We start from the raw sequence: 24,146 nt of genomic DNA, 5'->3' as shown, positions 1-24,146 counted from the left end.
CTAATTTGACCCCATGTGTAATTTGTCCAATTTGTCATGTGAGCACACACACCACTGGCTCATTGTGTGGTTTCCACCCTGTTTTCCAGAGTTTCCTATCAGCAGAGCTGCTGTTCAGCCTGTTTTTTCCCAGCCTCTACCAATGCATGAAGTTATATATATGTTATATATATATATATATATATATGTGTAAGAAAAGAATTCATTCAGAAGAGAAGTAGGTGTACTAGGTGACAGGTTAGCTGGCACGATGCTAAAAGCAGAAACTTTAAATGTACCGTAGAAGGAGAATGTCATATACTACTAGGCAAAAAATCGTTAAATGAATGGACTTGGCAGAACCTAAAGCACACAAACTCTTTTTGAAGCCTGGATTCCAGCCACATCCCTGCTCTGTGCCTGGGAATAGGAAATGAGGCACGGGCTACATTAGTAATAAAACTTAGAAGTGTAACCAGGAAATAAGCAGTGGCTGTTAGACTTACAGCTGGCCTAAACATCCTGGACACTTACTGAACAGTCACCCTTCTAATGGTAGATTTTAAGCAGCTTTGGAAATTTCAGGCATATTTATGTGAACTTTTGGAAGGCAGGAATAGTTTCAGAACTTCTTGTCAATAATATTTTTTTTTGTTTTGGTAAAATGCTGGAAGTTTTATGGACATTTCTGGAGGATGGCAAAAAAATAAAAACTTCTGTACAATAATAAGAAACATCAGACTGCTAAACTTGCTTTTCTTTCTTGCCATTGACATGGATTATGAGAGTCTCACAGTCTACTGCTTTTTGATTGGTACTGAATTTCTCATTCCTGGAAAGGTGTGGGAAAGCAAGAATAAGGAGAATTAAATTAACTCCCTTCCAGAAAAAAGCAAGTATTCAAATAGTTTCTATTTCTTGACCTTGACAGAGCAATCCAAGCTCTTACAAACACTTGCCTTTGACATTGAGAAATCCTCTATGAAGCGGTCTTGGATATGATGTTTTACAGTACAAAGAAAATCTTGATTAGTCATATAAATCTCATGAACTTCACCACTGTAACTTCCAGCAGACACAAGTGTAATTCAGGGAACTTTATCAAGAGATGAAAATGAGCAGAACTTAATTAGCAATTTTTCAGCCTCACTTTTCATTATCAGTCAGTGTTTTCATAAATTCATACCATGTTCTATTTTTCCTCTAAAATTTATAACCATTATTAAAGTACATGAATTTTTGAAACAAATGTAATAAAGGTGAGAGACTTTGCATCATACAACTAGATGGCATGTGCTATTGAGGCCATTGTCAAAATACACATATATAAGGGTTATAGATATGCATTGCTGAGTTTTCTACTTAAATGATTTGTTACTGTGTGGTTTGATATAGTTATGTGGGTTTACAACCAAAACAATTTCCCTATCATGCATAAGAATAAGGTTTTTCATTACGGATAAGCATTTTGGCCTAGAATGCAACTCCTGTATGGAACCCTTTTTTTCACTACAAGAGACATACTGAGGTGCTGGAGTGTGTCCAAAGAAGGACAGTGAAGCTGGCGAAAAATCTAGAGCACAAATCTGATGAGGAGTGGCTGAGGGAGCTGGGGATCTTTAGCCTGGAGCAAAGGAGGCTGAAGGGGAGATCTTATCACTCTCTTCAACTACCTGCAAGGAGTTGTAGGAGGGTGTTGACCTCTTCTCCCAGGTAACAAGGAACAGGACAAGAGAAAATGGCCTCTAATTGCACCAAGGGAGGTTTACTTTGTATAGTAAGAACAATTTCTTCACAGAAAGGGTTTTCAACCATTGAAACAGGCTGTCCAGGGAAGTATTTAGTCACCATCCCTGGAAGTATTTAAAAGACATATGGACGTGGCACCTGGGGACATAGTTTAGTGGTGGAATTGGCAGTTCTAAGTTAACAGTTGGACTTAATGATCTTAAAGGTCTATTCCAACCTAAACTATTCTATGAATCATGGATGGGTCTTGACCACTTGCATTAACAGACTAACTCACTGGATATAAAGACTGGAAATTGTAGTTTTTGAATACCCTAGTTCAGTTCCAGGCTCTGAAGTTTGCCTTGGTACTGATTACTTTCTTTCCCTGGTAACTGAGCTCCCAAGCCCTTTCAGGCAGCAATGTTCAGAGTTAAAACATGAGTGCAGACAGCTTGAAAAAAGTGGAGTTTTATTTGCATTATGTTTTCTGAAAAGTATATCTTAAACATTTTTTACTAAATGTGTTTCAGATACCGTTCTATTCTAAACACCTAATTATTACTGCATGTTATTAGCTTAATTTCTGGCTTAAACCTGTGCAAGCTGGATAAGCAAAAAAATTATTTATCTACAAAATAAACACTTTTTTAATGAACTTCCTAAAATAAATATTTTGTATTTTGTTTCAAGTATGCATATTCATCTCAAGTGGTACTGTTTAGTAAGTAGAACACATATTGTGTGTAAATGAATATTTCATAGATTCTTCTGCGTTTTTTCTGATAGCTATCAATGCATGTAATATTTTTCTTGGAACAGAAAAAGGTATAGTAAAGAACTACTTTGGCACATGATAAATTGTTTCCTGCTAGAACAAGGATTTTAGAAAACTACTCTGTACAACCTTGAAAAGTTTATACTTTGAGGGAAAAGTTGTGACCTTTACATAGATTCTTGCGCTCAAGAGGAAACAAAAGTGAAATTATTTCAGTACACGAGGCTTAAGATTTGGCAAAAGGCTTGTGCTTTTTATGCATCAGTGAGACTGGTAAGCAAATAATCATACAAACAAAGGCTGTAGATTATAAGGAAGCCACAAAACTGAATGGAGCCTAAAAATAAACTTGGAGTTCAGCATAGTTAATATGCTTTAAATGAAGAATGCAATGTTAAGCAAAATTAAAAGGCAAGCAAGATCTCAGAGCTTTCATGTGTTATTGATGGAAACAGGCCAGACTACCAACTACCAATTATATACTGTTGTCAGTGTAAAACGCTGAAATGTGCGAGGTTTCCAGATTTCTAAATTTTGTTTTAACTTCATTCAGCTCTTGCTTATTAGTAACTTGTGTCCTTCCCCATTCAACACTCAATAGTGAGCTCTGTTGAACCGGTGAGGAGGCAGAGGAAGCCCCTCACCCCTGACTCCCCCAATGGCTTTCAGGGCAATGACATCCTTCACATCCTTCCCATGGATGCCTCAACAAGCCCCCTGTCCCTGGTGTGCTGCAGGTCAGGAGGCTTGTGAAGGTGGGAAGGGCTGAAGGTGAGAGAAAAGCGTGTCAGTGTTATTCTGAGTCCGTGCTGCTGTACCCTGAGGCCAGCCTGTGCACTCAGAGTTGATCTCAAAGTGACAGAAGGAGGTACATTAGATAAATGACACAAAAGCAAGACAAAGCAACCCTGCTTTCCCTCTGTCTGGGAAAGGGTCAGTGGTAGTTGAGGGCTCGAGGCAGAGTTTGGGACACAGAGGAAGAGAAAGGCCTCCAGCCTCCTGTCTTGCCTGATGGAGAGAGGGAGCTGCCTATTTGTTCCTACAATTCCTCTGTAGAGTAATGTGAAGTATGTTCTTAGGGGAGTTTTCCTGAAAAACAAAGCAAATCCCAACAATTCTTGCCATATGTGTGAATATCTGTGGTAAATAACTGCTTAAGTTAATCTTTAAGTGACTCTGTGTAATATTTGTTTTCATAGGAGCCTCTAACACTTCTGATGAAATAGTTTTTCATCATTAATTTATATCTGATCTATATAAAGGATATATTTATGCTTAAGGAAGTTGGTCTTCTGGATTTAATTTTTTTCTAGGAGGTTATTTTTTGTTCTATCCTATGCTTCATGTGTGTTTTTTAATGACCTAAACTCAAGAGTCTCTAGAAGGATAATTCTAAGGAAAAATAAATGTCTTTTGCAATTTTAGTATCTTTTTTTAGGTTACCTTTTTAATGTTTCATAGAAAGTGCTTCATTCTTGGGGTTTTGCTTGATCTTGTTCAAGGAACTAATAATCTGCTTAAATTAGATTAATAACTTTTAATTTGCTAAAATGTGCAGACTCTATTAGCAAAATTAGTGAGTTGAATTCCGTGCTATGAATTTAAATATCACTGTTCAGACCCCTTTGAATGACAAGGATAAAAGAGAAGACAAAATTAATTTTGTTTTCTCTTTATATTTGAATCTCTTATAATTTGCTATGTCACATTTTGCATCTCTTTCAGAATCTGGGAGAGCTAAAAAATTATGACTTTTTACAATGATAATTAAATTTCCCATAACATCCTTTACCTTCAGAAACAGAGGTTTTGAGAAAAAGCTGCCATTATAAATCAAGAAATAAATCTGTAAGTTTGGTCATAGTGAGACACGCCTAATTATCATATATGGAGATTTCATAATTGCAGACTCAGAAGTATGAATGACGTAGCATGACTGAAAGATTCATTGCAATTCTGTACACACATGGCCACTGACTGTGCATGTGTTTCCAGTTCTACAAATGGAAGGTAAATGTGTGTGTGTGTCTTAAACTACTATTCCTGGATTTTACACCTAAGGTAGTCTTCTACCTTACATTTTACATAAGATGGTAGTTCCTATCTAATGATATGAATGGCTTAAATTATTTATAATCACTTGTTAAGATGATGTAACTTATTATGGGCTTGAACCCGGTGATTGAAAAGTCATTGAAAAAGCATTTTAGAATCATTATTCTGTGAAGATAAATGAAGATAAGCTATATCAAAAGAAGATATCTGCATCTGTCTGGTGGAATTAGGTAAAAGAACACTTGGAAGAATGAATTTGATTTTTTTTTTCCTGCTATTAACCAGTTTATTGTCTAGTGCTATGGGCTCTTTGATCACTCAACCTGTCTCTTACTGTTGTATTTTCAGCAAACAGCTGGTCACATCCTAAATCAGAGTTACTTCCCTTTGTAACAGCTGAGTGCTATCAGTGCTGAGCTTCCTCCTAGATTTTGATTATAATGAAAAAGAAGTAATTCTTGAATGTAACACTTCTGGAGCATCGTAAATTAAATGTATTTGCTTTACTACAGTATTTCACTCTGATTTGTATTTTATTTGTATTTGTATGTTCTCTTCTGCAGAAAATTACATCAGCAGTTTGAAATGTATAAGGAGCAAGTGAAGAAGATGGGTGAAGAATCACAGCAGCAGCAGGAGCAGAAGGGTGATGCCCCAACCTGTGGCATCTGCCACAAAACAAAATTTGCTGATGGCTGTGGCCATAACTGTTCATATTGCCAAACTAAATTCTGCGCGCGCTGTGGAGGAAGAGTGTCTTTACGGTCAAATAAGGTATGGAGTTATGAGAGTTTAACAAGCTTCTCCTAAGCTCAGTATCTCTTATTCATTGCTTATGCATACAAATCACATAACTACTGAAATAGATTTCCTTTAAGGAGGTAATGATATCTACTTCAGGGGCTTTTAAGACATCTGTCCTCATTTCATGTAATTTCCAGTTGCAGATGGATTTGTGATTACGACTTTTAAGTTAATATGTATAATTTTTCGACTAACAAGCTCATGAAAGGACAATTCTTTGATTGGAGGGTGAGTCACTATTTAAGACAGGGAAGTATATCTAGTGATCTACTGAGACATTGATTATTACAGGGTAGAGCAAGGCTTTGTTTCTCTCTTGCTTGCCCAGGCGCTTCTGCACAAGATTATGGTAAAAGTAGTGTTAGAATATTATATATAATATAATATAGTGCTTTTTAACCTTTCTTATCTATTATACATATGCACATATATTATGCATATTTATTATATACATACACATGCGAATGTCAAACTATTTTTAGGAAAAAATTAAATGCATTAACATATATTGTTACAACTAGTATATACTGGTGTTTATTGTATAACAATAGGCAAAACACATTCTGAGTTTTTTAAAAAGTTGAATGATAGAGTAAAAAATTCAGCACAACTGAAGTAATCACAGAAAAGTCTTGAGATCAATTTATTCAGCATTTCAGATATAATGTTCAGATCTGATACACAGAATCTTTCTCAGATTCTGACAGATACTTGTAGAAGATTTATGACAATACTCCAGCTGTATTATGCTAGTCTTTTGTGGAAACACAATTTTCTAAAGCAATACAAGAATGCAATATTTTAATATTTATTATTAAAATATTTTTATATGATTTATTTCCATAAATCCATTTTTTCCCTGTAATATGCTCTTTGCAAATACCATGCAATCAGTAAATATCATCTTTTGGAAGCTAGGAGACAATGGTATGCATGGTACGTATTTCTTTGTCTAATATTGTAAGGTAGGTTTAAATAATGGACTGAAGTTTTTGACTGACAAAGTATATAATAATAAAAAATATAAAAATATACCAAAAGTATAATAATATTTCCTGATTATTAATGTAAATAAGATTATATGTAAGTGTCTCAAATTGCCTTGGATTTCATTAAGATAATTTAACAATTTTGTCTTCAATAAGTTCACATATTTTTATTTGTTTTTTATAACTAACTAAATTGTTGCCGTTAATAAGAGAGATAATAATTTCTGAGGTAATTTCATCTGATTATGAATACCAGTGAGGACAGATATTTGAGTCATTATGCCTACATACTTGCAAACATAGAAAAAGTGCATTAGGGAGGCGGCTTCATTTCCTAATACACCGTTTAGACTTTCCTTGGGATGGAGCATGTGAACGTGGCAGATATTTGTCTGAAGTCTCTTGACAGATTTGCAACGAGATTCTTCCATGACCTCTTTGGTAATTTGCTCCACTGCTTCACAGTGCTCACCACAGAAAGATTTCTTTACCATCTAACCTGTCTTTCTGTAAGCTGGCTTCTCTATTCAGTCTATTATGAGTCTGTTCTAAAACTCTTCTCAACTGGCGTTTTTTTCTACTACTGTTGCTAATTTAGTGTGAGGCTTTTCTGTGTCTCATTCATTTTTATTCTAGATAATTCATGAATATGCTGAACAGAGTGACTCTAGACTGATTCCTTGTGAGGCTTCACTGGTGATGCCTTTCCCTCAAAAAAAGCCTGACCATTTAGTCCTGTCTTTTTGTTCTTGTCTTTTCTTTAATTGAGTTTTCTTATGGATGAATTTGTTCCTATTCCATGGCAGCTGAGATTCTTTAGAAGTCTGTAATTTCAACTCAGCAGTAGGAATAAATCCCCTTTTCTCTCTTTCTCTGTGACTTCTTGGAAGAATTCTAATATATGTAACAGACACAAATTCCCTCTACTAAAGCCATTCTTACTTTTCCACATTTTATCATAATTTATTCATATGCTTGCTAATTTTATTCTGTATTTTGGTTTCTACAAATCTGTCTAATGTGGATGTCAGACTCATTTGTCTATTTTTCAGTTGATATAATGCTGAAACTCCTTAAAAATTAGTAAATTGGCATTTTTGCCACCTTTTATACTTCTTGTCAATGAAAGACTGTATTGCAGTTAACAATTATTTTAGACTTGAGATGTTTTACACTGAATATCATCTCATTTAAAAAATTTTTTCCTTTTTTTTTGTTGATTCACTATTTACCTTCTCTTTCTGAAATATCAGTTAAAAGTATATATTCCAGTTCATTCTGCAAAAATTATATTCTAGACTAAATATTTTTCTAATCACCATGAATATGAAAATGAAAGATCTAATTCAGAAAGACTGTGGTAGCCTCCTCTTTATGTTCTCTTTTGTGCCTATACTCAATATTCCATTAAAATTATTTAGGTCTACCAGAATTTACCAGGATTCATTCTTCTCTGTTTTCCTTCATGGATACAACTTCAACTTCTTGAAAAACTGCTTCTGATAACTTTCTGTTTTAACTTTGCTGTCTTTGGTGTTTGTATACATTTTTGACAGGTTATATATATGTCTGCTTTGGACATTCTTACATAAGGAGATTCTTACACTGTCTGAAATGTTCTTTCATGGGTCTGTTTCATCTGTTCGTGATCTTCTTCATAATATCAATTTTCAAGCCAAACTCATGCCTTTTACACCAGATTCAGCTACTAAATAGTTTAGTACAGACCAGTATTAGCAGCATGTACCTCAGATGATGGAGAATTGGTAAGAACACTTCTCTGTCAAAGGTCAAAACGCTGACTACTGCTTACAAAGTTCATGGTCATGAGTAGGAGCAGGCCATGGAAATGTCAGAGCGTTAGATTAGGATTCTCAGAATGTTTGGGTGATTTATTCTTTTTTCAGTTTAGTTACAGTGCTTGAAATATATAGGCATTAGCATTCAGTTCAAGCTGAAAAATTATCATTATGTGGGAGCTCCTTCTAGATCAAACGAATAAAACTGATAATGGTGGCACTTTTGCTTCTGTACAGCTTTTTATGTTAATGAATGGAATATTCAACCAGAATGAGGGCTGAAATTTCAAGGGAGTAAGGAACCTTGAACTGTTGTGTTTTATGTTTATGAACAATTTCAGACTGATTAAAACTGAAATAATAAATCACATGACAGCAAGCAGAAATTTTTCTCAGTGAAAAGAGTACCACTGATATGTAAAATATCCTACTGTTCTTTTTCTTTATTTTATGCTGATTTATATAGGGAAATGCACATTGAATGAGGCAGCTGACAGCAGAATGAGGTTTATACAGGTGAGAAATTTAAATGCTTAAATATTGGAAAAATGCAGCTTCCAGATAGATACAACATTGAATATAAATTTCAGTAGCTCAGAATTCCAGTTCAGTAAACCAACATTTCACTTATGCAGAAAGAAAAAAATACTTGTCTGAAGACTTAATTAAATGCATGCTGAAAACCTTCTTTCAGGGTGTTTGACAACCTGCTATCACTTGCAGCCACTGAAACATCCTTCTTTTTTTGTCTTTGAAGAACGAAAGCAAGAGATTTTCAGTTGTTTTATAGAATTCAGCAACATCATGGGAAACACATTACGTATAAGTAGGGAACTTCTCTCAGCTCCCTCTGGTTCAGTGAAAGCTTTGCATTTTGATTATTTCTCTGGGGCTATGTTTGATTTACAGCAAAACATGAAGTTCTCTTCTAATTGCAGGACTTGTGATATGACCATCTGTCTGGAGTCACAACACAGAATTTTAGTGTGCCTATGCTAATGCATAATCCATTTCATTCTGTTGAGAATTGTCAGGCACCAAAGAATTAGTCTGTCACAATCAGGTTTTTAAAGTCACTAGGGTTTGAGATAAACTCAATGATTTGCTTACAAATAAGTTGGTCCTTAGAAGACATGGTTTGATTCTTCATTTCTCTACAAGAGACAGGTGAGATTACAAACTTGAGGAAAGGATTTCTCTAACCACGTGTTTTTTTTTTTTTCTATTCAGTTTAGTCCGTGTAACGCTTCTAAAATCTGCTAACCTACAACTATATTTGTCTTTCTGGAGTGTCTCAGAACAAGTATCTCTGAAAAAAAGGAAAGTCAGCTGCTAAATTATTTGAAAGACAATCTCTCATTCAGAAGTTGTAAATTCACAATTGGAGGGTGAAAAAGTTATCCCTACCATTAGGATTAGTTTCCCTTCTCAGTCTCCCCATGAATAGAATAGAATTTGTATTATATTGAAGACTTCCAATCTGAAATTTGGTTCTGATTATATTGAAACAATGTTAATGTAATAGTGAATGTCTATGACTGTTAAGATGTCTCTAAACAGTGATTAGCTCCATTTTATTTGAGGTGATCAATCTCTTTATTCTTTTGAAAGTTATACCCAAACTTATCAGGACCACAGTTCAGCTGGTATACCTCATGGTCCTTAGTAGCTTTCCTCACTCATTCCCTAATGACATTTGGCTTCTCTGATGTGGTGCAGCTGTAACCTGGGATCAGCCTTGTGGAAAGAGCTGCGTGAGGATGATCTGCAATAAGCCCTCTTGGGAGCTTCAGTCCCTTGCCTGGGAGCTGCTCAGGCACTGAGCCTTGGTCCCTGCCTGAGCTGTGCTGCTGACATGTCTGGTTCCCTTTCTGAGCCAAAGCTGTAGGCTTGGCTTCCTGAATTGCCTCATTGGCTTCCTGAATTGCCTCAGCTCTCCCTCATCACTGTGGACCTGCTGGGGACCTGGATTCTTTGCTGACCTTAGTTACAGTTGTGAGCCCTATCCTGTTTCCCTTGGGTGCATTCTGTGGGACACAACCCTGCAGGGGGGAGCATGGTCTGCCTCACACCACCCCTTGTACTCTGCTCCTGGCCCTGGCCAAGCTGCTGACCCTGCTTCTACCAAGACAGTACAGAAGTAGTGCACTGTCCCAGTATAATACTTCAGTTAAAAACTTCAAATTTAATAATAGGACTAAAAATCTTGCCACGACTACCATTTTCAGCCAGGAGATGTTGCTCCTTTCCAGTCTGTAAACTTTGCATGCCAGCTGATACCTAGCACAACTGATATTCGGAATCTGCATTTCTGTATTGATACCTCGGATTCTCTTGATTATTCAAAAAACCCCTGTGATTTTAATACAAACTATGTGGATATCATCATTCCCTTCCAATGACAACTGCACAAACTATTTCTGTTATTAATTTTATTTATTTGAAACTATTTACATTGATAGCAGATGATGGTCTCAATTTCAACAGAGGTTACGTGTGTTTTAACTCTTCACTACTTCAAAGCTTTCATAAACCTTAGAGGTTATTATGATACTGAAACAATGAAGAACTCATAATTTCACTGAGATTCATGATTTTAGGCACTTAAGGTGAGGAAAATACTGTCTTAAAGAGTGGCTTTGACTCATGCAGTCAGATGCCAGATTGACCTTCTAAAAGATGTTTTTTAAAAAGGATAAGTTATAGATATTGACTCATTCTAGATTTATTTTGAGTATAGAATGGAATTCCAGTAATTTTGCTAATATTTCTGTGTGTCTGAATTCTCATGGAGATAAGGCCTTTCTCCATAAAACCACTATTAAAACATGCTTCCCTTTTCATGTGGAACAGGACAAATACCACTGAAATCTGACTGATTTGTTGCTTTTGTAGCATCAGTTCTTTGAGAACAGAATTAAATAATTTCTCTAATGTCTTTGCTATTGAAATGACTGGCTAGATTGTCTTTCATATAGTCAGATATGTCATTGTTTGCAGTGTATTGCTATGAACTCAAGAGTGTTTGACAATGTGTGGGGAGGAAGCTGAGAGGCTGAAGGCATTCTTAGATGTTTGGTAAAGTGTAATGGCTTGTCTTGAACTTCACATATCTTTATATTTTGTAGCCTGTTTCTCTAAAAAGATTCTTCATCCTGGAGGTTATTAAATGTAGGTGGGTTGTGTGAACCAAGTCTTGGTTACTGTTATGATCAAAGTGTGAATGACAGGAGTATAATCTTCTTGGATAGTGGAGTATATCTCTTCAGAGGTGAGGATGAGAAACTGTGGCACTAGATGTTTCCGTGTAAAATATCTCTGAGCATTACTGCCACTCTTATTGCAGTGGGACAGGGAGTCCTGCTAGGAAAGTATCAGAGCACCTGGTGCTGAGCAGATAAATGTGTTTCTGCACACAGAGTGATAACAGACATTGCGTGATTTAGTTTCCAATGATATTTGCTGTATCATTGTAAATGATATAGTATTGTTTGCCTGAGAATACCATTAAACCTCATAGCTTCTTTGAAAATACTTTAATCTTTTACCACTGTCCATAGGATGACGGAATAAATTGGGTCAGATGGGATTTATGGAGGTCACCTAGACCAGTCTCCTACTCCACACAGGTTTTAAGGACTCTGTTCAAGTGAATTGTAAAACCCTTCTACGATGGAGAATCTCTAACCTCTTTGGGCAACTTATTTCAGTGATTAACGACTACTGTGATTTTCTTTTTTTTTTTTATGTTCAATCCAATGCCTTGATTGTTGTATTTTGTCTATTAGCTGTGCATCTTCAAGATTGTCTTTGTGTTCCCTATAGCTAACCTTTAAGGAGTTAAGGAATGCAAGTAGTTCCCCTCTTCCCACGCCCTTCCCTACCCCAGCCTTCTTTAGGCTGAACAATCCTATCTCCCTCAGCTTCTCCTTGTATACTGTATGTTTTATTGCCTGACCGTCTTGTTTGGCCTCTGTTGTATTCTCTCCTGTTTCTTTGTAACTCTAGGATTGGAGGGAACCTAAACCTTCTATAAGAATTACATGTTATAAAGTTACATATCATACAGGTATCTAAACAACAAAGCTATAAAATAAGTTGTCACACTTTCTTGGTGTATTTCCAGCAAAGCCAATGCTTAATTCCATGCCTAGGTTTAGTCTCTGTATTGGCATGTGAAATTAAGGTACCAGATAAAAATCACCATTAGTCATTCACAAAAGCGGAGTTTAGTTTTGAATGAAAACATTTTGAATATTTTTGTTTTCTAAAGTATTATTTAATTTACAATTTTAGGTAACTAAAAAGACAATTCCTTCAAGGAAAATAACTATTAGGAATGTTTTTGTTTAATATTGATGAGTATGAAAAAGAAAGTATAAATATTATAGATCTGACAGCACATGCAGTGAATGCTTGTGACAAATTCTGTCTCTTTGTGCTTTAGAACTCCAGGACTTTAAAGATCTGTCGAGTGGCTAACATGCAGTTATGCCATTATGCACACCCTCTATCTGTCTGTAGTAAACAAACATTTTTAATTTTGCTGAACTCTTTGCAAGGGCAAAGTGTTGATGAATGCTAATTATTTGCCATACTGGGGTCCAAGGAATGTAGGGCAAAATGCTGCATCCTTTTTATAAGATGACCCACCTGTTTTATTAAGGTAATTCTGAAATGAATCCCTAAATTTTTTTTGTATAAATATTTTTTTATATATAAGATTGTCTTAATTTCACTCATGAAAAGATTATGAAAATTATTAAAATTACTTATTTTTCACTAGATCTACTTCACCACTGGGGAAAATAAGAAAGATATATATTAATTCCTTTGCTATTTATTTGTTTATTTTACTAATAAATACTACTGCTTGCTTTCGAAATGAAAGTGACTCTTTCCTTCTTTGTGTTTTTTTTTTCTTTTTTTTTTTTCTGTCCTTTCTTTCTTGCTTTCGTGGATGTGAACTCCAGGAGGACAAAGTGGTTAGAGCCTTTTTTCTGTTTAAAGTTATTTTCTTTTATGGTAGACATTTCCTGGCCTACATTTGCTTTCATTTACACAGGTGTAATTCTTACTGAAGGCAAGGGGAATTACTGTCATTAAAATGAAAGCAATGTGTGGCATTAAAGGCTTACCTGTTTTTCAAATAGCTTACTCATAATCTGTGAGTTGTTGTGAACAGTATGCATGGTATTCCTCTCTGTTTGCAGCTTTTGTGAGCATGCCCCTACTTTTCCTTTGCTTTTGCAATATGATATGTGCACAGTTTAAAAAAAATAAATGAGAATTTGTGTAATAGATGTTTTTGTGATAAAATTAATTTGTATTTTTGTAGAAGTGGCATAAAGTAATCATAATAATCGTTGCACTCTGTATCATTGATTTGTATGCACTCAACATTTTAGCTCGTAATATTTTGACATGGTAGTTCAGTTCTGATTTTCAATGACAATACAATTATATACCAGTAAATATTAAGAAAATATGTTTCTTCTAAACATTTAGAAATTTGCAAGCAACACCAGTTATCCACTGACATAAATTATTTTCTAAACTGGTTTATAGGCTTTCCTAAAATGTAGTGCACATATTGTGTTGAGCATAATGTTGAAATGTTAGATGTTATGCATGTCACTGACATTCTGTTTGTCTTGATAATATTACACCCACAGTAAATATTTTAATCTGATTTTATTTTAACAATGTTTAGAAAAAGGTAGTTTAAATCTGAATTTGAGAATAAGCCTGGATATGTTTCAATATTTTACTAAATTGTGTGATTTTTTTTAAATAACAGAATTGAGAAAACTACATAAGCTAGTGTAAATCTGTTCTTCCATGAAAATCTCTACTGTATTCTGAAGAATTGAAATTGCAAAAGCAACTTGCCCTGTAGTGTTTGGCAAATAAGTTCCTGTAGTAGATGAAGTAAAGGAATTCTTTAGTGTTCATATGCATAAATGTATACAGAGAAAGACTTTTGCTATAATAAATGCAATTTTTTCTTGCTGATAGCAGTGTCAAGGCTCACATTTGACTTGCCCATGTGGTTTAGAAATACCTTACTTCACACAAGTTGTAAGCCACTTGCTGCTGTTACCATTTAGGATGTAACCTTGGTAGTGGGCAAGTGGCACTTGAGGTGGGCCACGTATGGCCCAGTATGTTAGATGGTTACATAGTTTTCTTTTGGGCTGGACCATCAGAGTTTTTCACAATTAAAAGACCATGAAACAGTGAAGTAGCACCAGTTTGTAGAATACAGAGGTAGCTGTAGAGTACAAAAAAGAAGATGAACAAAAGGAACAATTTTCTCCTTGAAGAATTTACCCTTTCAGTATAATCTTGGAAGTAATTGATGTATACCAACAGTATTCCCCCAGTCAATCCAACAATTGATGTCTGTGTGGTACTCATCTATATTGGAGCAGTGTCAAATCCTAAATTCACTTGGAAAATAATAAATAAAAAAAGAAAAGTGTGAAGGTCACAGTAATAAGGTTATATTATTATCATCTAGTTTTACCATGTATGTATGTTAAGGAGGAAAGGGACAGGAATTTCCCTACCTAGTCGACTAGATAGGTTTTTTCCATAAATAATGGCAGTGGCTCAAGTTGCTCTACGTAATATCTGTTTCTGCTGATTTTGAATTAGATGTTTTAGAAGTTATGAAGGCAGAAAAAACAGTAAGTATTTTAGATCAACTTTTTCTCAACTACAGATATTGTGAAGAAGGGATAGTAGTGGTATTATTCTTGATATTTTAGTGCTAATTGTAAGGTTAAAAGCCCTGGTGTGTTGAATGCAGATGCCATCAAAACAGGTACTTCAATATAGTAGAAAGTGTGTAGAAAGTGTGGATTCCAGTGTTTCTTAAAGGGCCTATTACATATTTTGTAACCATAGAACAGCAAGTTCAATAGAAAATGCTCCTGGATAAAGCTATGGATACTTTGGTGACTGTTGGTAGTACGTTGATCCAATTAAAAAACATGGATTTGGAAAATGAGATGTATTCAAAGAATCAGTTCTGTGAAGAGTTAGAAACATATTTTTGTGTGTTCCCTGTAGAAATCTTGCTACATCTTTTGATAAAGATTAAGACTGTAGGAAAAAGCTGGGACTGCACATGTGTTGAATGATTGGAACTATCATACAGTAGTCTACTGGTGCTATTTATGGTGGTGGGGAATGGAGTTAGAACATGAATCCTGACTGTGTTGTATGTTGTAGTTGTGCTGTTAAACATGCACAGACGGGAATTTATATTATATGTCCTTCTACTACGCTATATTCTGGAGTGCTGCATCCAGCTCTGGGGTCCTCAGCACAAGAAGGACGTGGACCTGTTGGAGCATGTCCTGAGGAGGGCCACTGGAGCAAGTATCTTATGAGGAAAGGCTAACAGAGTTGGGGCTGTTCAGCCTGGACAAGATTCTGGGGACACCTTAGAGCAGCCTTCCAGTACCTAAAGGGGGCCTATAAGAAAGATGAGGACAAACATTTTAGCAGGGCCTGCTGCAATAGGACGAAGAGTAATGGTTTTCAACTGAATGAGAGTTGATTTATGTTACATATAAGAGAGAAGGTTTTTACAATGAGGGAGGTAAAACACCAGAACAGGTTGCCCAGAGAGGTGATGGGAGGGGGCTCTGAGCAACACGATCTAGTTGAAGATGTCCCTCCCCATGGCAGGGCATTGGACTAGATGAGTTTTAAAGGTCCATTCCAACACAAACCATTCTATGATTCTTTGACACTAATACCACTTCAGGGTACACAGCTCATGGTGCCTTTTCCCACAGAAAACATGGTAATGACTCATGAATACCTCACACCTTCATTAGTCAGGTATCACAGTATAAATAAGTACTTTTGCAAAATGGAGACCCCCAATGTGCCAGAAAGGAATAATTTATGTTAAGATTAAAAGAGTAAGATCATCTCTGAGAAGGAAACAGTTGTTTTTTTTTTTTTTAATTGAAATGGTTTCCATCTTCTGGAATTTTTTTTCTTTCAGAAACAAATGTACATTTTAAAGCATTTCCTGCAATTCTCTTACTATTATTCAGTCAAAATGTACCTGTGAGGTAGAGGTTCCATAGAGAAACTGGAATCAATTAAGGCTGATAGAAATGAAGATGATTTCAAAAAATGAAGATACACAGGATCATCTTCCTTTTACTTAGATTTTGACAATTAAATAAATAATCAAATGACTTTATTAAAATGAGCAACACCATTAGCTAGAGTAGTAAAATTGTATGAACATATAATTGAAAATCATGGAAGATGTGATTCGACAGATGAGGAACTAGGAAGTGTGATATAGTTTTTGCAAAAGTATATCTTCATTGCAAATAGTAGGAAATAAAAAAATAGTAGAATATTTTAATTTTGACTGGATTTTATCCCAAATTTAAATGAGATTTAAATGAAATTATACACTTTGTACCTTTGCTTGGAGGCCACGACTTTAAAGTAACCACTGATATTCTGGAGAAAACACATAAATAAGCAACCTAGGAAGTTTTTGAAACAGTTGAGGGGAGAGAACCTGGTTCCTTCACTTGCCAGTCATTATCTTTATTGTTCAAACTGATAAAATTCCTGTACAGTGTTTTCTTATGGACATTTGATATTTAGATACACCATTTCATGTTTTTAATTGTTTGTTTTCAAGTGACAAGTTTTGAAATGACATGAATTCAGCAGTGGCCTGGCCTTCAGAGGTTCTGATACTTTCTGTGTTCTTTTATCTCTTTTAGTGGATTCAGGAACTTGTTTTTAGCTAATCTGCTTTAAAATGCTACAGGTCAAAGCCTTCACCAGAATGGTTTATAATTCTATAAAGGACAAAACTGAGGAGCAATGCTAGGAAACTTCTTCTTTATTCTACCTTTATTTCTTGTGCAAGTAAATAAAACATTTGACACTTTCCTTGAAGTAAGTATTCTACCTTTCTAGTGTTATGCATTTTGAAATACTTTAGACAAAGACAAATAGCTTTTTAAAAATCAATTCTCCAGTCTTCACCAATTCTAAGGACTTCCAGAATATTTTGTTTTAATAAAACCATCTCAAAAACTCCTTTAAGCAAATTAAAAATTGAATGTCCTTACTGAATATCTTTCTAGGTTAATTTCCCGAATAACTTGACTGACTTTGGGAATTTTATTTTAATTTTAATCATTGAATCAAAGTTTAATAATTTTGGATATTCCATGACAGAGTTCAGAAAATGGCAGTTGTTTTTAGCAAATTGTCTCATAAAACAATTCTATATAAAATTACAGTAGAAGAGATAAAAAGCAATTATCATAGGACATTATTTGCCATCCTTTTATCTTACTGCAGTAAAAACTTCCTATTCACTATGTTCCAAAGTAATCAATATTATTATTTCAGTCAGGAGACACCTAGGTGTTGATGATAACTTTTCTGTCATTTTTGTGGAAAATTCACTGTTAAAAAAGAGAGAATTTTTTTCCCATTTTACTTTTGCCATTCTGAACAGGTCCTGGGCCCTACCAAGAGCCTTATTGTTTCTAAGCCATCTGTGTGGTAGGTCTGTACCTCCACAGTGTCTGACAGTTTTCTCACCTGAATTGTAACAAATGTGACAAGGATTTGTAGAAACCATAGGTTACTTCTCCTACCCCTGCCTTCTTACTATTAGAAAATGTCTCTAAACTCTTACCCTGTTCTTGAAACTTGACTCAAGCTGATTTTGTGTCTTATGAAGAAACACACTCTGAGTCTCATCAAGATTTTCATGGGCTTTACATGCTCTAAAGGATATGTGTTTTTTATTTAACAAAGAAATATGGTAATTTCCATATCACTGAAATTTGGAAAAAACCCTTTTTTATAAAAAGACTTACAAAAACAATAGAATATTTCCTATACTTAGAATACCTCCTGTACCAGCTATTATACAGGATCGTTTTCTGAGACATCTCTTCACTCAGGGAAGCTTAATGATTTTCCTCAGCTCTTGAGTATTGTCTTTCAGATTGGGATCTCTAAAAGTCATTTGGAGAGTTGGCAACTTAGACCTTCCTGTCTTGGGCCACTTGTCCGAGTCTGTTCTCTGATCCTGTTTCTCATGTATCCATTTGTCTAAGCTGCTCTCCATTATCTTACTGTGTTCAAACCTCACTCTTATTTCCTTCATCATTAACAGACTGCACCTCCAGTTGCAGAAAGTGAACAAATATCTTGGTTGGAATTGGATTGCCAAACATATTTAAATACTAAGTTTATTCTTTTCTCCTGTCAAAATTATCACAAAATTACCATCAAATCACATCTTCTACTCAAAAATGTGTTGCCTAGCTTTATTTTCATTATTTTCAAGACTGTCATGATGTAACATAATAGAAAGTAGTCAATATATATAGGTCTTTAAATCTGTAAATAGCAGATTTAAACTTGCCTGAAACCCTGATGAAGACCATTCACAGTGATGGTTAAATTAGCATACAAATGTTTTCCCTAGATTGACTCCATGTGCTGTTAACGTTTATGGCCTTGCTCTCATACTAAGATAACTTTGTGTTGGCCATCACAGTCAGAGAACAGGGAGGTTGCACTATGTTGTAGTCCAACTTCATATTAACTTCTGTGAGGTGTGGGAGATGTTGGAAGACATAGAGAAGGAATGAGAATTCATCTTTCTTTCTTTTTCTTTTTTTCTTCACCACAATGCCCATTGGCCCATTTTCTCATGCACAGATCAACGACTTACTCTCCACAGTGTTCAAGGGAAGGGGAATGTGGTCCTAGGAACTGCCAATTTCCTTTTCCAGCTTCTCTTTGAAAGTTAATTGGAAAATAAAAATAAAACAACGTCTTGATATGATGTAGCTTCAGAATGGTCTTAGCTAGTTAAATCTAATGACTACATGGGGATTTTGCTTTTGATGACTACATGGGGACTTTGCTTTTGTTAGCTATGCTCCATGCTTGAAGAACACACAAAGATACGTTTCTTTGTTAAGAAAGAACAGAAAACTGACTAGAAGAGTGAGTCTGAAAACCTTTTTACAATCATATATGTACTTCTGTATTAGATGAGCAAGGGTTTATATGCCCAAAAGCTTGTATTGTATTTTTCACCCATAACAGTCGGTGTAAAAGACATGACTTCCTCCTATAAACCTTGTCCTTTACCTGTACACTATAGTGTTGCAATTTTACAGTACAGAAATTAGAAGTAGTTGGTTTCATTTTAGATAGTACTGAATTTCTGAAAAGCATTAAAATTGATTTAGAGAGAGTCTGGTGGAATTAGAGGGACTAGTTTTCATTTTGCTAACTATTTTTCCTATGTTGATAGCACTAGAAATTTATATTTTAATTTCAAATTGTACAAAATAGATTCATTTTCCATTGAAATTCTTCTTCAAGCTATCCTAAAGTAATCTTGTCTTAAAATGTGTATGAAAACAACGCAATAACTACACAATTTATATCACATCAGTAAACTTTCCCTTTTGTTCAAATTAATAGAGCAATAGCAATTGCAAATAGCAATTCTGGAACCAGAAGATGAAACAGTTCTTGAGCAGTAAGTTATATTTGCCACCTGTTGCAATATTCAGAAACATATCATGTGCTATTAAGTTCCAAGTGTAGACCTTTATCAAAGGTAGCTAAGCAAATTCCTTATTTCAGTCCCAGGTGTGTAACAGCACACCTAGGACTCTTTGGACACAGTTAGACATTATGGCACAGCAGGGGATGGTATAAATGTTTAATTATCTAGATTGAGCTTCAGTGGCTGGAAACCAGTGCCTATATATATAAATAATGAAGACATTGCTAGTAATAGAGTAAAGTGGCAAACCTCCCAAAGCGGTTTTTTTTCCCTCAACTGTTTACTTAGAGCTTTATTTAGCTGTGTCTTCAAGGAACAGTTTAGTGACAGATTGAGGAATTAAATGAAAAAGACCTAGCATTTGGGTTAATATCTGTTTACTGTTTAGATCTGCTGTGTGAAAAAAGGAATTTGTATGGCCAGCTTCTGTTGATATCTAAAATATTGTGTGCACAGACAAGACAGTTTTTCAGCATAGCAAGAGTGAATTTATATAGACAGTTGCAGCAGATGTTGAACTTCAGTGCATTCATGGAGAAATTTAAATAAATGTGAAAAATCCTATGTTTAAACAAGAAGTCACCTATGAAGTCTAAGTAGGGTATTTGAAAATTAAAACTTCCTTGGTTTGAATTATTATAAAGATGCCTTCATTCAGCATCCAGAAGATCTACGGAAAAGCCTGGATTTCAGGTAGCTAATTCAATTTTAGTCAATTCATGTGTGTTAATGTTTGTGGCTTTTTGAGAATTAGTTTCATGTAGTTCACAAGCCCTTTTTAGCATTTTAGGTCTGTAAGTAATAAAATACTGATACATAAAATACATAAATAAATTAACAGGATTTCTGTTTTATGTTGCTTTCACAAAATAAATCCCTATAGTGTTTTAATACTGATAGGATCATAGATGTACCTTTATTAATTGAAGTTGAAATCTGAGTCATTTAGTTTACTATGTATACATGTACCTCCCATTTATCTTTAAATGTTTAAACTTGGTCAGTGTTAATCACTAGTGTTCATTTAACCTGTTCATCTTTCAGTTTCAGTGTAATTGCTACATAACTTCAGAGTCATGACCTGTTTAATTAAGGTGTTCTTGCTCTCAGATACTTGGTCATGTGATTATGAAAGATGATATTGCTGTTAACGATTTGGATTTCTTACAGTTCTAGGTAGACAATATATGGTATCTTTCTAAGAGATTAGAATAGTTTTACCTCTGTGTTGAAGATAGGTTTCAAATGCCTATTTCTCCCGATGTGTACAATTGTCTAGTGTCTCCTTGCATTCAGTATTAGCTAATTTTTAGATTATAACACCATGATGATTATGTATTTTTTAAAAAATTGTTTTTTCTTGGTACACGTGAAGCAAATTCCTCTTAATTCACTTAAAATTATTTTTTAGTTTCATCTAATCCTTGTTTGGTGTCTTTTTGTCATGGACATCATTGTGAGTGGCCAAAACTTTCACTATAGTGGATGTCTGGCCTCAGTAATTTTGGAGGAGCATAATTGCTTACATTGTTCTTAACATTGCTGTATAGCAAAAAGTGAACATTGGTTCAAAATTTAGCTTATAGATTTGGGCAACAATCTCAAGTGCTCATTAAAAAGGTCTAAAATATCTTCTATTCAAGATAAAATGCTTTATTATTATGGACTAAGTTGCCAAGAGATTTTTTTGGCATAATCTATGCTTCCAGAGTCCTTCTAGATTAAAATTGTTTTTGTTTTATAGCTTATTCATGTATTTATCTTAACTATTTATAAAATATTTTGAAATAAAATAGCTGTGATGCTAGAACATTAGAGTTCTGTAATTTTATTGTACCAAAGCAATAAATTGCCATAGATATATTTAGTATTATGGACAGAATTCTGATACTTCTATTGTAGTTGTGTTATTTAGTAATATTTTCTCCTCATGTTTAGTACAACACTACCAGCAAAGATTATCTAGTTATTACATAAGGAAAACCTTGTGTAAATGAAGCATGTTTTTAGTGATTTTTAGAGAGGTATACTTTTATTTACTGGTTACCATTCAGATCAGCATGAGGTCTGTTAATTGAAGCCTCCTATAGAGCATAGGGGACATGCTGAACAAAGAAGGCTGTACACTAACTGGCTCCTTTAATGATGAAGAACAGGCTTTAATCAGAAATTATCTCCTGCAATATATTTTAAATAAGTCACTGTTTCAGGTATTTTGATACCTTTGTCAGAAATGCTTCTAAATAAATAAATAAATAAATAATTAAATAATCTAACTAGAGAAGTATGCATTTGATTTCAAAGCATACAGTGTCTAACCAGCTCAGAATACCAGCACCGTAAATCTGGATGTACTCTGCAGTGATGAAATTAGTAAGCATAGGAAACACAACACTAATTCCTTCAAACATGTGGAGATACGACAGGTCCAAACCTGCTCCCCCAGTGTGCTGTCTTGTTCCTGTTGCTGTGATAATGCTCTCAGTCGGTGAGCTGCTGTGTTGATTTACTTTTCTCAAGGCTGTAATAAGCCTGGAAAAGTTTTCTTCAAGTCTGGTGATGTGGAAAAACAGGTGGATGACCCGCACATATTGTAAATGTGTAAGTTACGTTGTAGGTACACGTGCACGCTCTTGCCTGTTCTCTCCAGTGAGCAGCAGTTCTCACAGCTGAAGCTGAACTGAAAAGTGTGTCTGTAGGCCAGAAGAAGTGTTCTATGTAAATCTGTGAGTTTCCTCTTACTGACATCCCCCAAACCAATATTTCTCACCTCATTAAGTGCAATCCTGTTTAGTGGTTGTTTACAGAAATGCCAGAACACTTCAAAGGTTTTATTACAGCTTTCTGAAACCCTTTGCTGTTAGTGCGTTTTGGTGGTGTTGCTAACCTGGAACACAGGAAAGCCCACTAGAGGGTAGAGGGGGTCAGAAATGTTTTGTGATCTTGCCAAGTCAGTATTTCAAATTATTTTCGTTACTACTTTTTGTCCAACTCTAGGAAAGTGTACTATAATGCCATGGCCTTTATGGCGTGTTCTAATCTGCATGCTATACAGTTGTCATAGGTAAGGGTTTGTTCATGCCCCAAATCCACAGAATAAGCTGCCTGCTGTGTAAGGCAATTATTTGAGGGAGAGCTTGCCATCAGTTACAAGCTTACACTTAACAGCTAGGGAAAAAGGGGATGGCTTTATCAGGGAGAAACAATCTTCACTTTCCATGGAGTTAAATGTGGGTTATGTCAGGTCCAGAACTGGGAATTAAAACATATATAACTTTACTTTCTGGGAAGAATATAAATTCTTTCATAAAGAAACCATTATGTCAGGATTTAATCTCAACTGTTTAATCCCTTTTCTTTTTGAAGCCCCAGACATTTAACCTAGCCCATTTATAAAGGCTGCATGTGGTGTCTTATAGAGCTGACTTGCTTCCCTAAACATTGTCCATAGTGTATACTGAAAAAATGAAGGGAGAAGCAGAAACCATGGAGATGACAATAGTAAAATTCAGTGGCTATCAAGGATAACTAATAAAAGCTTCCAGAGGTGAGTTGGAATGTAATAACTGCCCAGCCTATTTAAAAAGAATTTCTAACAAGCCACATGCTCTTTGTTAGGCAAACTCCATGTCCTTTCTAAGGCACAAACATAGTTTCCAGTATGTACTTCTAGAAAGCCTTTTATTCTGATGAGAGCTTCAGATATTGATGCCAAGTGTTTCAGGACAAAATTGTGTTTTTAATTCAGTAATATTCTTTGAAAAGTCCACTAGTTAGTTGTTATCTGCAAACTGAAATTGTAGTGTGGGCACTTTCTGAAGAGAGATTCAGTTATTGATGTTTCTCAAGACACTTAGTCCATGATTTGTTTGCTGTTCTTACTTCATCTGGATTAACATATTAAGAATTTGGAAGGAAATGAAGGATTTACTAAGGTATGAGTGCTTTGTACTGTCAATTCACATACACAAAATATGTATGTAAAGAGCTTTACCACATTATATTTCTCTTTCCCTGCAACAGGGAATGATGCAACAGAACGATAAAACAGCAAGTGGTCGTTAAATTGTAGATACAATTATCTCAGTGAATGGGAAATATAACTAATTTTAGAGAAGACAGTAATCCTTACTAATAACATTTTCAGAGCCTGCTAATTTAAACTAGCAGAGAAGGGAAAGCATTCACCTAGTAGCAGAAGGACTTTGCATATGTGGAATCTGTAGATATTTTAAAGTAAGTAACAATTATGGAAGTACAGAAAATTGTCAATATATATAAAGTAGAAATGTAGGCAGTTAGCCAGATGGGCTTCCTAACAAAGGGGATTATTTGACACTGGATTTATAAAAAAACCCCAACAACAAAACCCCCTTTATTTCATTGTGTATAACTTCCTTTTTTTC

The 24,146-nt window shown here is 35.0% G+C and overlaps 1 protein-coding gene across 16 annotated transcripts in view; it reads left to right on the top strand.

Moving 5' to 3' along the window:
• RIMS2 (regulating synaptic membrane exocytosis 2) overlaps positions 1-24,146 on the top strand; it is a 388,249-nt gene that overhangs the window by 20,848 nt on the left and 343,255 nt on the right. For 15 of the 16 annotated variants that reach the window (XM_029959232.1, XM_029959221.1, XM_029959226.1 and 12 more), the window contains exon 2: positions 5,104-5,314. In XM_029959232.1, coding sequence (XP_029815092.1) covers positions 5,126-5,314 — 189 coding nt within the window. In that variant the 5' untranslated portion in view covers positions 5,104-5,125. Of the gene's footprint in view, positions 1-5,103; positions 5,315-13,105; positions 13,118-24,146 lie in introns of all 16 variants that reach the window. The other variant, XM_018077725.3, reaches the window with a different exon arrangement.

The sequence above is a fragment of the Manacus vitellinus genome, unplaced genomic scaffold (genome assembly GCF_001715985.3).
Source record: "Manacus vitellinus isolate BGI_N305 unplaced genomic scaffold, ASM171598v3 scaffold_1_pilon, whole genome shotgun sequence".
Classification (NCBI taxonomy): domain Eukaryota; kingdom Metazoa; phylum Chordata; class Aves; order Passeriformes; family Pipridae; genus Manacus; species Manacus vitellinus.
This window is presented reverse-complemented; position numbering and strand designations above follow the sequence as displayed.